This window comes from Hippoglossus hippoglossus, chromosome 5 (genome assembly GCF_009819705.1).
Source record: "Hippoglossus hippoglossus isolate fHipHip1 chromosome 5, fHipHip1.pri, whole genome shotgun sequence".
Taxonomy (NCBI): Eukaryota; Metazoa; Chordata; class Actinopteri; order Pleuronectiformes; family Pleuronectidae; genus Hippoglossus; species Hippoglossus hippoglossus.
In genome coordinates, this window is record NC_047155.1 from 19886948 (window position 1) to 19900132 (window position 13185).

The following is a 13185-nucleotide window of genomic DNA, read 5'->3' on the forward strand; positions in this document are numbered from 1 at the left end:
TCTTTACGATGAAATGGATACAACCAGTAACGAAAATGTCCTTATGGATATTAAATCCGTCTGTCTGGACAAGACGTGCAGGTAGTCACATCTGCAGTGAAATCAGGCCGGTGACATAATCCACTAGTCAGCGAATAACGTTGAGCTGTCCACTCCACCATTTCCACTGATGACTTTGCCAGGCTGCTATTCGTCTATCACCAGCCCTCAGCGGACCCCGGCCCACTCTGCAGCCATGACTCAGAGAGGGGGAAGACCATCCTGTCTCGGAACGCCTCTGTGCCGGATGGAAAGTCAGTGTGGGTCTGTGACTGTGAGACAGAGGGAGAAATGAGGATAGCGGCATTCCTTTAGCTTGTCTGAGAACAAGTCATTGGAAACACACTGCCACAGAGGGCTTCTCTATTAAAACCAGACTGACACTGATGAAGCAACATTTCTTTGGCAGCTAACAAAACAGTCGATGTTAATATTTTTACTGCTTTGGTTTTACAGTTTTATTTTTATGTATACTAGATGTAGGGTGGTAGATTCTGCTGAATGACCCATCTCTACAACAGCCAGAACTGTGACTGTGTTTTCACTGGATTCATTTTAGACGACAAGCCTGAGGAGTTCACCTGAAATACTTGTGTAACTTTCTAGCTGAGTCATGGCAATGAAAGCACCACTGAAACCATTTCAGGATTTTTATTTTCCAGGTCATGTCCATAAGCAGCACCCTCTTGTTCCTTATATGTAGAGTGTATTTAGGGTCTCTGGGGAGTTACTTCAGTTCAGTCCCCCACCCTGTAAATATTTCCATGGTCTGGCTGAAGCCATACAACTTTAACCATGCATGGGCTGACGTCAGCGGGCGGCTCTGTTCCTTCAATCTGTTTATTCACAGCATGAATCGAGATGCTGTGCTGAACCTGAAAAGTTAACACCCTAACCATGAGTGTACTATAGTCTAAGTAACGGTAAAAAGTGAAAGAGTGAAGCAGTCAGTGTCTTCATGAATATGAATTATTTTAAACGTTCAAAAAACTGGTGCATGAAGAAGTTTCCAGCACATCATCCCAAAATGTAACTTGTGTTGCCAGTGATTTGTTGATTAATTTTGATGTGATATACGTGAATTTGTCGATAAAATTGGAATTGCAATTTGAATTATACGTAAAGTAGGTATTCTTTAAGTATTTCTGGGTCATAAAGTTGCTTCAAACTGTAATTATCTTGTTTTTGTGAGGGATACATCATGAGGCAATTTTACAGTGTATGGGAATAAGTGAAGATAAGACCATAACAACTCACTCTGGCAAGTTGAGCTTTGACCACAAATGATAGTCTGCTGAAAACATCAGTCTGTCATTAATGAAAACAGCAGCTTCCGCTGGCACAACTTGCACGTCTCAAATTTTAGCCGATCAATCAAAGATGTGTTGTATAGGCACGACTAAAACAGTCGTAGGGCGTGAGCAGAAAATCTACGTCATATTGCTGAAAGTGTTTTTCTCACTCAGTCCAAATCCGAGCGGTCATTTAACCTCTGTAATGTCCATGCATATCTCAGTCTGCTACTGATCTGACCAGATTCCTCCTGCTCTCACCATGACAACCTGTCTGTGCTGGTTGCGTAACGCTTTTTAACACAACAGAACTTGCATTCCTCTGTGACTGAATCCTTACCATGGATAATCTCGATTATTTCAAAAAGCTTCAATGCTTCAGCAACACTGCCTGGAATCTATGTATTCGTACATGAAGGAGAGTTTGTCTTTTGGAAAATTCAGCACAGTTGCTTTATTTATTATGTGTTTGTGCATAGCAGAGGCCTGAGTCTCTCAGTAAATAGGGAAACTTGCATTTGACATCAGAACCAGACACTGGGATGACAGGAAGCTTTGTTTATCCGTCAGCAGGGACTGTTTAATGAACTCAGCTGGGTTCTGCTGCTGTTTATAACGGAACAGCTTGCTGCATGTGTCACGATGTTGAGAGGATCACGGCTGGATACGTCTCCTTTATTAGAAGTTACATGTCTGAAAGTTCAAGTCTCTCGATGCTAGATGTTTATGTGAGAGTATACTGTGTCATTTGAGCATAATTATAGCTTCATGGTTAAGTTTGATTAGAGCTACTCCACCATGTTTGTTACTGTGTGGCATTGCCGTGTACTTGCATTTCACATTGTCCCCTGAAGAAGAGAGATTTACAGTGGGAACTCACATAAGCCCATTCGTGTCACGTTTTGTTTGTTTGTTCACAAACCAATGCAGATAAATTTAGCATTGTTCATGTACAGAGATCATCCCGCTGCTGCTTTCAGAACCTCGTACATCATTACAAGCACGGGACAATACTTGATGAGTTCATCTTCTGTCTTCCTCCTGAAGGGTCGAGAAAACATCTGCACAAAAAGCAGCTGCAGTTGCGCACCAGACCATTGAGCGTGTTTACTTCCACCAAACACTTGGATCTTAAATCAACACAAAGACGTCAGAAGCCACTTGGAACAACAGAATGCAGCAGTTAAACGGCTTTTGAGTCTTTGCACGCCAAAGGCTGCACGTCTCCGTGAGGCACGATGGTGTCCCCTTACAAGAATTTCAGCGCCTCACATTCTGTGCTATACAGCAAAAAAAAGAAACTGGAGACAAAGTGGGTTAGCCTCCTGCATGATGTATGCGAGAGGTTCGTGAGGAGGAGTCTGATCGAAGGGAGAAAAGGTTGATGCATGTCAGGAGGCAGGAGCCAGTTGCTCTCTCTTATGGATAGAGAAGTAGACAGATCCACCACATGTTCAGCAGCTGGATCCCTCTGGGGCCTCAGCCCTCCTCTCGACTGCACAGTGCCAAAAGTCCTGACCCTTATTGTCAGTAGATGTGATTTATTGTATGAGCACTGCACATATTGTCTTAGTCAAGACTAAGTATAGATATGACACAAAAAGAGATTTTCAGCTAAGATAATGGTGCTCATGATTCACTTGAAAATAATGTTTCAGAGACAGGGGTGGATCCAGGAGCAGGGCCAGGGGGGCACTGGCCCCATCTGAAATCCGATTGGCCCCTAAAGTGCCCCTGTGTTGTCAGTAGTCACTCACTAACTATGCTAACAATAAATATTACAATTTGTTAAGAATTTTTATTATCTAAGCTTTTTTGAAGTACACAACTTGCTTAAACAAGAAACAATTTCCAAATCATGAATTGTGCATGGATGTTGGACATATAAATGGCCCCTTTATGGCCCCTAATTTAGAAAAACCCTAGATCCGCCACTGCTCAGAGAGAAAAGTCACACTTTAACTGTTTTTATTGTTGTGACATAAGTTAAATTTCCATTCAACTTTTTGGAAAATATACTTTGGGATGTTCTTTCTGAGAGTTCATGACTGTCTGTGACGTTACCACCAGCTAGCTTAGCATTGCATAAAAACTGGTACAGCTAGCCTGGCTTTGTCCAACTGTAATATCTCTTCTAGCATCTCTAAGGCTTATTTTAACTCATTATATCTTGTGAATTTGATCCCTTAAGTGTAAAAACAGCAACTTGCGGTTTAATGGGGGTTTATGTTATGGATTATCAGCAGTGAGCTGTTCATCTGGCAAACTCACAGTGACAAGACCCCAGGGAGGAACTGTCTTCCAACAAGAAAACATTGGGCAGATAAGCCTCTGTGAAACTCCGAACTGTTGCTTTTACATTTTTCTGTTTATAGATACTCAGCAAACAAGATGAAGCCTTTTGATTAAAGAGCTTTAGAGGTGCTGGTCGGGGATTTTTTAACCCTCGGATGGAGCCAGGCTGATTCTCTAGTTGTAATCTGAGCTAACCATCCCTTGGCTGTGGCTTCTTAAAGAAATACAGAGAGTTGTATTGATTGTCACATCAAACGCTCAGCAAGAAAACAAATGTTAGAATATGTCAGATTCTGGAAATCATCACCTTCTATGATGCTTTAAACTGTTCTAATTTGATTAATAATCTAATCAAGGTCATGCTGTTAATTTGCAGACATATTTCAGTCATGAAGTAATGATCATTAAATTAGTCTGAGATGAGTATGGGTCTAGTCTTCCTGTTGTAATGATTTAATTTCTATGATGGGAGCAGTGCACTCTAATAGATATTCCAGATGTTAATCATCTCACACACACACACACACACACACACACACACACACACACACACACACACACACACACACACACACACACACACACACACACACACACACACAGCACTTCGTCAGTCAGGCAGACTGGGGGCCGGTGAGGCAGAAGTTAGGCTGTGAAAGTCATTTCAAAGAGCCTCACTGTGCTCTTGCTTTTCATCTAAACTGTGGCATGATTATCATTCATCCCTGCCAAGCTTTGCAGTGTGGGGCTTCGAGCGGATGGGGGTCTGTGGTCACGTGTAGACAAACGTGCAGCCGGGCGGTAAAGCTGAGTAAAACGGAAAAGAAATGCTCAGTAGGGGAAGCATTAGTCAGACACTGGCTAGACCACAGTCTAATGTTCACACATGTACATTGTGAGGGGGGCGGGGGGGATCCTGGTCAGAAAAACAAGTCTGCTTTCCTGTTGGAAATGTTTCAGTAATGGTCAAAGCTGGCTAAATAAAGAATGTTTTTCCACTCACAAACAAGAACAAGAATGACTGTATTTGAACAGGATAAAAGTATTTGGATCAAATCCACAGAATGAATGAATCAGTGCAGTCACACAGTGGTGAGAGTGACTGTAAGATGAGGAAACTTTATAGAAATATCCAGGTGAGAGTTAACCTCAGGATGACCTGCAGGATGGAAAACCTGCATTCATTACAAATGAGTTTCTGTCCCTGCACTGATCCTGATGATAAACACGCAAATTACCTATACTTACATAAATTGTTCCATATTTTAGATGAATGGTCTGTATTTATATTGAGCTTTCCTAGTTTTCATGACTAGTTACAGTACAGTTTTTGCCATGCACCCATTCATTTCATGTGCAGCACTTTCTCTAGCACACATCCAGATCCCTTCATGAGATGCTAAGCTAACCATCTTCTGGCTGTAACTTCCTAAGTGATATCAATGTCCTCATCTAGCTCTCTGCATGGAAGCCGAGAAGTATATTTCCCCCGAAAAGATTTTCTTTCCATTGATTTCATCGTACATTTTTGAGAGTCCTCTTATTGGAAAGTCTAGATCTCCTAAGTGATATCATTAAAATTCTCAGTCTTTCATTATTGTAAAACAGCTTATCGCCTTCTTTGCTCTCTAGTAATAATTTCCCAGCATTGCCTGAAGAAGAAAAGAGGTTGGGGCTGGGCCAAACAGGATTTTGCTGAGTTTATGTCTGGCGATTTGGGTTTAGAGGGGAAACGCCTGCTGGACGGATCACGGCTGTGGGTATCTGTCTCTTCGGCCTCACACGTTCACATTTCCAGTTTCCGCTGTCTGAGCCAAATGCAACACTGGTCAGACCCTTCTCAGTTCCCCATTTCATACTCACCTCTTACCCTCCCTGTCCTGTCTGGTATTTTAACCTTCCCACCTGCCTTCACCTGGAAGATAAGATAACTTTATTGTCACTGCACCAGTACAATACAATGAAATTCTGTTGGAAGCCGACCAGTAGATTCCCATTAGAATAGAATAAAAAAAATAGACATGCCATACAAACTAAAGACACAAGAGAGAATAAGTAAAAACAGAGAAAATACTATATACACAGTACATACATACTTGTACTGTAGTTTTTCTGTATGATTTCATGTTCTGTGTCAGTTATACTTTAGTTTATCAATTTATGAGTATGATTTTCATTTGTCCTCTTTGTTTCTTTTTTTGTATTATCTTCATGTTTGTTAAACCATAAGTTATAAACTGTACATCATTCTGCTTTTATATTGAAGAAAAGTTAATCTATTCATAAAAGTTTCAGTTTATTTTGTTCATTTCAGTGTAATCATAATAATAATGAAGTGTTACCGAGAATACCAGATCCCCTGATCATGATCACATCTCCTCACCTTCATTTACTGCAAGGCACTAATGGAAAACACTATGTCATGCTATACGACCAGCAGGAATCTCCTCCTGAACGAGTGGTTTTCTGCTGCTCTAACCGCTGCGGTCAGTGGAAGCACTGGGGTCACAGTAGAAACAGTCTGACTCAGTCATGGCTCCTCCTGCCGTCGTAAGTGTTCAGAGGTCCTGAAGTCTTGAACATTCTTTCAGGATGATGCCATCCCAGGAAACCACCCTCTGGGCAAGCCTTTAGTATTTGCCAGGAGACGTGCCTGAATGTTTTTTTTCTTGCAGAGTTAAAGTTCCTCCTGTTACAAAATTACAGAGATCAGTGTTGGCACACCACAAAGTAGCTCCGAGTTTTGGCTCTTTTTGGCGCCCACAGTGTAACGTCACACCCAGCCAGGAACCAACTGCAGCTCTAGGCTCGATGAGGGAAATCAACAATGGCTCTGTTATTAGGTAGCCGGTTCCCTGTAAAGCCCTGGAGGTCAAAGGTTACCATTCCTTCCTGATTTAGGGGTCTTCAGGACACATGATGCTAACTATGTTTGATGACCCTCCGCCTGACCAACTGGCTTTACAGCCCTTTAGTAGCCTGTGGACCACCCGCAGACACGCTCCCCAACCTGAACCCTGTCGGCCACTCAGCTCCACAAGGCTTCTTTCTTCAACCTCTCTTCATTTGACATGAGACTTAATTGGATTCTGATTTTATTTATTAACCTCCCCTGAAAGATGAGAACTTAGGGAAAAGATGATAATTCACTGATCTGTTTCTGATTCTTGGTTCACTGTTGCATCAGTAAAAATAATGGCAATAATACATTTCACCTCATATTTGAATATCCAGCAACAAGTATGAAACAGTGATGAATTACCACTTATTTCTTTGAACTTTTTAGGACGCAGGTAACCAAAACACTACTAGCTGGGTTTGACAGGTTTCTGTTGTAAAGTACGCTGTCAACAAACTCCCTACTGACTCTTAAATGTCTTCTCCAAATCCTTCTGCAAAGATGGAAGAAAAGGAAAAAGAAAATTCCAGACATTCATCTGCCCTGCTCGGGCCTCTCACCAACACTTAACAAGTTTAAACACAGATCTTATCATTCGATTTTTCAGCTGGACTTTGTGTATTTTGTAGCAGATGTGCAAAATGTTCCCGTTCCTAATAGTTTGGAGTGGAATTTCTTTTCTTTTCCTTTTATCTGTAACACTCCTGTATTTGACCAGAAAGCCATCTCCCTTTATTATTCATATAGGCTGTATAGTATTCACAATTTATTAAGTGGAAGCTGTACATGTCCAGAGTAGTCATGGTTGTCTTTTAGAAAAATGGAACTGATGGATTTGAGTGACTTAGTTTAACGGAAACATCACGTTACATTTCAGTGTGTTGAATGTAATGTTGCACTGAAGGTTCTTGGAAACACGTTAGGGGGAATCACAGAAAAAGCCTCCACTGGAACATGATATGCATGGGAGCACAGATATTTCTGCACCTGGGAATATAAAGAATTTCCTTTGGCTCCACTTGTTCTATTTGGCATGTTTAGCATGAAAACAAATTTATCACTGGAGACATTACTGATGTAATGAAGGATGGTTCCAAGTGAAAGAATATGTTTTTTCTTGTTACAATCTATAGTCTGATATGATCCACCATCAATCTACCTACACCATGAATCACTAAAACTCTGAACCACTGTCAAAGGCACCGATAAATGACTTATGTAACCTCTTTTTAATCTGTAACTATTCATTTGCTTTTTTATATTGTCTTTAAATGCAATTATACTGTCTTAATGTAAATGTTTGCAATTATTTTAAGCCTCTGAAAAGCACTTTGAATTGCTTTGTGTCTCAAAGCACCATAACATCCACATGTGTGCGTTCACTGAACATGTTAACATGCTGATGCTAAGCAGGTGTATTGTTTCCTATGTCTATCATCATGTCAATTTAGCATGGAAGCACGCTCATCTGCCAAGAGGTTGATGTTAATCTGATTAGTTGTGCAGGTCTTGTCAGAAACCAAATTGGACTGATTAAATATCTGACCTGATGATGGTGCTCAATTAAATGTCAAGTTATAACCAATGGAATTACACTTCCTCCTGCAGGGGACATTGATATGTGTAGCAAATCTCATAGCAAAAGTTGTTCCGATATTTCACTTAAATCTACAAATGTAAATCGCGAGAAAAAGCCACATAATCATCAAAGTCTCCCCGAGGATCATGAACGCCTACTTAAAATAAACTTTCATTCCATCTATTGAGTGATGCTGTAAAGTGACTGTCGAATCCCGTCGAATGGTTGTTTAGCACATTTGTCTCCATCCAGATGGCCTAAAATCTACTTTCAGAGGCCACCTATGTCTATATTATCTATAATATCGGAGGCAGTGATGGAACATTTCCTGTGCTCCGTGTTGCAGGGTTTGACGGTGCAAGTGGAGGACGTGAGGATCCGGGCCACGTATTCCCAAAGGAAGAGGGTTCCCATCACCGAGGGCTTTTTGGAGGTGAAAGACGGCGGCAAGTGGAGACAGATCTGTAATGAAGAGTGGACGGAGATGAACAGCAGGGTCATCTGTGGCATGTATGGCTTCCCCAGCGAGAAACGCTTCAATAACCGGCCCTACAAGTGAGTAATGGGGCATGGGCCAGCAGCAGGGTTTAAGTAAGGCCGTTGGATATAATGAAAGTCTTCACATGAGTGAAACACACACATAAAAATGAGTTTTATTTGCAGTTTAGGTAATGGGAATATAGTAGTGTTACACAATGAATCCTTTTTGAATTCATAGTTGTGTAAAAAGCATGTTAACGTCTGAGGTTCGCCGCACATTCCTTTTTGATACAAACATCTCTATATGTTAAAAATACAGCATTTCCTGTAGGTGCTTTTTAGGTCTAAGTCTTTTTAGGAGTGTTGCACCACACCAGACTGATGTTACCAACCGTTGCATAACCAGGCTGTTTACAGTGGTCATCAGTCAGCCCTTCATCCACTTTCCACACGGAGATGAAACAGACTTGGGCCTGGAGATTCTTGACAAGAAGCCAAACACAGCCTCAGGAAGTCTTAGAGGATGAAGGCCGGGCTTTGCTGGGACTCGACTTAACGCAGTACGCTGGGAAACAGTGGCTCCTTTTGGCTACGTGTAATAAGTCTAAGGATCTTTGTGCCTGATCAGGATCGCTGGAAGCTACATCAATCACAGATTTTAATTTAAGAAATCTGAATTAGAGTCAGAAATACTTAAATGATGCCTGAGGGTAATTGGATCACATTACAGTTGCTCCATTCTAGAATAGAAGAAATATGTAACAGCTTAGAGAATGATAAGTAAATTATAGTAATTATAAGATAAAAAGTATTCTATTACGCATTTGGTTGGTTATGCTTTATTCTAGTTTTGACTGGCCTCATAGCGTACTACAAATTTGTTTTATTTTGAAAGCTTTTGCCAAGTTTAAAGAACTCGCCAACCATCCTACACCAAACGATATCAAAACACTGTATTCATATTACATAATAGGCAATAGCTCCATTTATCAATCATTTAAGCCCAAGCTGGAAATACATGCAATATGATTTGGAGAGAAAATATTGACTTTCAGTTTAAATCGTTTCTGCATTGAAACACTTTTGGTACTCATCTACCTGCTTTTTTTGTCTGTTCTGTTATTTGCTCTGAGAGGGACTCAACTAGATGCACACACACACACACACACACACACACACACACACACACACACACACACACACACACACTTACAGGAATGTAAAGAATGTGTAAATAAAGTGGGATCGGGGACCGTATCAGTCGCGGTATAAAGGTGCTCAGATTCAGTGTCACAGAATCTTTTTTTCTGGACCACTTCCAACAACTTGTTCATTTTTTTCTTTCGAAAACTAGTAAAGCTCAGATGTTGTTCATCCCAATGCTGTCGACATGTGTGCACACTGTCTGGTATAACTGTGGCAGACATACACCAGTGAAATATGTACACCCATGTAGAGTCTAGCCTTCTGCTACAACAGACAGCGACTGGTGGTCAAGGCACGATTGGCCGCCGATGAGTCTGAGCACCTACATCATCTAATTGTTTCCCTGTAAGTGATGAGCCATCATTCTTAAGTGTCACAGCACAAAGCCAGCCACTTCTTACAACACTTAGTGTCACTTTTATCTGCTTACATGTGAACCGACGTTCAAAACAAAACACATGCTGACACCACATGAGAAAATAATCACATGAGCACATCTGGTGACTGCGTGAAGGAGAACAATATAGTTCTTTCTTGGCTCTCTCAGGCTGAGATATAAATCCTAGAATCAAATATTTCTGAGAAGAAAACGTGGCGACCTGCCCTCTTAGAATACATTAATAGATGGTTTGATCTAAAGTGAATTTCACACTGGCCGTACATTTTAGTTTTCATATCCAAATCTGTTTTTTATGCACCTAAACCTAGTCCAACCACTGTCAAATCAAAACCAGTCAGAAATACATAAATTTACACTATGAGTCAATGTGATTGCCACGTCTCTATTTTGGCCAAATGAAGGCACAGAAGGTGACTTGGATTAAAATTGTTTTTATAGCTCTGGCAGACATGACCTCATCTGTTTTGATGCTAATCGTATGCTTCATATCAGGAAAGAACACGTGTTTTTGTTTATCACTTGAGATGTGGTTTCAAAGTGTGTGATGCTGCTGTGGCCTCACGCGGTTCACAATTTTACTGATTTTTAGTGATTCAGTCTTTCTTTTATCTGGAACATCAAAAAACTGTTCTATTTAACAAACGTGCGAAACGAAACTAATACCTCTCGATCAAAAGTTGCATTTCTTCATATTTCACGGATCTCAATCTGTCCTTGTATTCAAAGGGACTTGAAGCTTCACTGTGTTAACAGCATCTGGATAAGGCTGAAGAAGTGAAAGGCTGTGAATGTTTCTCATGCTGCTTTCATTACATGGCCAGCCTCTTCCAAGGCTCAGGTCTCTTCAGTATCCACTGTTATTGCTTTGCTCAGTGACTTGAAGACTTTGGTTCAAGTCTGGGGTCGTGAGAATGGAAAGGTATTCACACAATAATACCTCCATTGTGCTTCAGTATAAGATGTGCTTTGTTCAATCCTGCACGCAAATAAATCTTATAAAACAGCTGCTTAATATTTTAGTGAAGAGAAAGAACAATAAAACATTTTATGTGCTTTTGTACATGTCAGAGGAAATTTGTTAAGGTTTAAGGTGGCAAACAGAAGCTGAGACATGTGTAGAGTTGACAAGAAGTAATTTCATGTGAAGATCAAGGGTTAAGGTATAAAATGATATTGCTTGGGTGCTGACGAATATCAAAGGTGATCTATCAAACCAGGGGTTGAAGGAGCTCCAAAGTGGAACACGTGACAATGAGATAACATCAAATAACAGAGACTAAATACTGACTGTGATGGATTGTGTTTCTGAAGTGAGATTCAAGTCTGCAGGTTTCGGCATGAACTCTTTTTCATTCTTCATGTGTTAATCTTAAAATCTATGACATGCTTTCTAAAATGGATGGCATTCACACATAGCCATAAATAATGTACAGTATAAACCATGTGTTGCAGTAAATGACTCTATGTTATCTCCCTGTCATTTTATGCCTCCTCAGATTATTGGCCAAGCGTCGTAAGAAGAACTACTGGGGGTTTTCTGTCAACTGCACAGGTAACGAGGCCAACCTGTCCGACTGTAAACTGGGCAGGGAGATCGAGCTCAAGGGCAACAGCTCCTGTGGACAGGGCATGCCTGTCGTGATCAGCTGTATCCCGGGACGTGCCTTCGCTTCCAGCATCAGCATCGGCTTCAGCAAGGCCTACAGGATGGAGGTAGGTCAGAGAACAACTGTCAACTGGAAAATATTATCAGACCGTCTGACACCTAACAAGTCAGTTCATGATACCATATGGCTGAAATTAGTCTCTGCAAATGGGATCTAACTGGACGTATTGCAGATGCTTGCATTTGTTCCTAATTAGACTCATTACAAACATCCGATTCAAAATCTGTTTGATCTGCAAATTCATTGTGGCGCTAGAAGATTACATCACATAACAGGAAGTACAAAATCTTGTACATGTAAATACAGAGTTCAATAATAACAAGATACACATATCATGTCGTCCAACTCTGGATTACAACAATTCATTCTTATAAATCAAGTGTCAGTGGTGTCAAACATCTGGAAACATTTGAATGGATGAACATCTGTCAAAAATACAATGAAATAATCAGTACTCCCTTACTGTGTTTATTGTTTATTGCTGAGTTATTACCATGGTGTCACTGGTTTTTATCTGTATACTGCAAAACAAGGAACAATGGTGATATAGACATAGAGTATATAGTATGTCCTCTAATGTTACTAAAGTGAATAAATCACTTTAATTCAAACTTTGATTTTAAAGGTCTTTATTACCTGTTACTTGTGGTTGGCATGTGTGTGTCACTCAGAAAAACTGCCAGTAAAACTACAGATAATCTTCTTCAGACAACAACTTCCAATAAAACACTGGAAAACGTAAAATATGGAATCTTTAACAAAATTATAATCTACATGACTGTTAATATTTTCACAAATTTTTGTTTTTGGTGGACTGTTTCCATAGCAACCCCTGGTGCGTCTAAGAGGCGGAGCCATGATAGGCGAGGGGCGAGTGGAGGTGTTGAAGAACGGCGAGTGGGGAACAGTGTGCGACGACAACTGGAACATTCGAGCTGCCACCGTGGTCTGTCGAGAGCTTGGATTCGGTAGTGCCAAAGAGGCCCTGACTGGCGGCCGACAAGGACAAGGTACCATCTACAGATTAATCATCCTATAAAAGTACACATACCATAAAGTATCATACTACAGTACTATAATAGTACTACTGCATAGGGTGGCACACTGAATGAATGAGTTGGAAATCATCCTTTAAATGCATATTTTATATCAAAAGAGTAACTTAACATCCGTTTTTAGCTTGAACACACTTCCTTCACAAATTCAGTGCATTCATCTTAAAAAAGTGGTTTTAATGTGAAGGTACTTGTTAAACAAAGAAAATATTCGGGCTATAAATTGGCTGGACCAAAACTCCAATGCAGAAATGTCAAAGATGAAGTTTGAGG

At 40.6% G+C, this 13185-nt stretch overlaps 1 protein-coding gene across 2 annotated transcripts in view; it reads left to right on the top strand.

Moving 5' to 3' along the window:
- LOC117761178 (lysyl oxidase homolog 2A-like) overlaps positions 1-13185 on the top strand; it is a 38892-nt gene that overhangs the window by 6231 nt on the left and 19476 nt on the right. For both annotated transcript variants that reach the window (XR_004613799.1, XM_034584857.1), the window contains exons 4-6: positions 8451-8659; positions 11687-11903; positions 12684-12867. Coding sequence is in view for 1 of the 2 variants with exons in the window: in XM_034584857.1 (XP_034440748.1) it covers positions 8451-8659; positions 11687-11903; positions 12684-12867 (610 nt within the window). In the remaining variant the exon portion in view is untranslated. The remainder of the gene's footprint in view (positions 1-8450; positions 8660-11686; positions 11904-12683; positions 12868-13185) is intronic.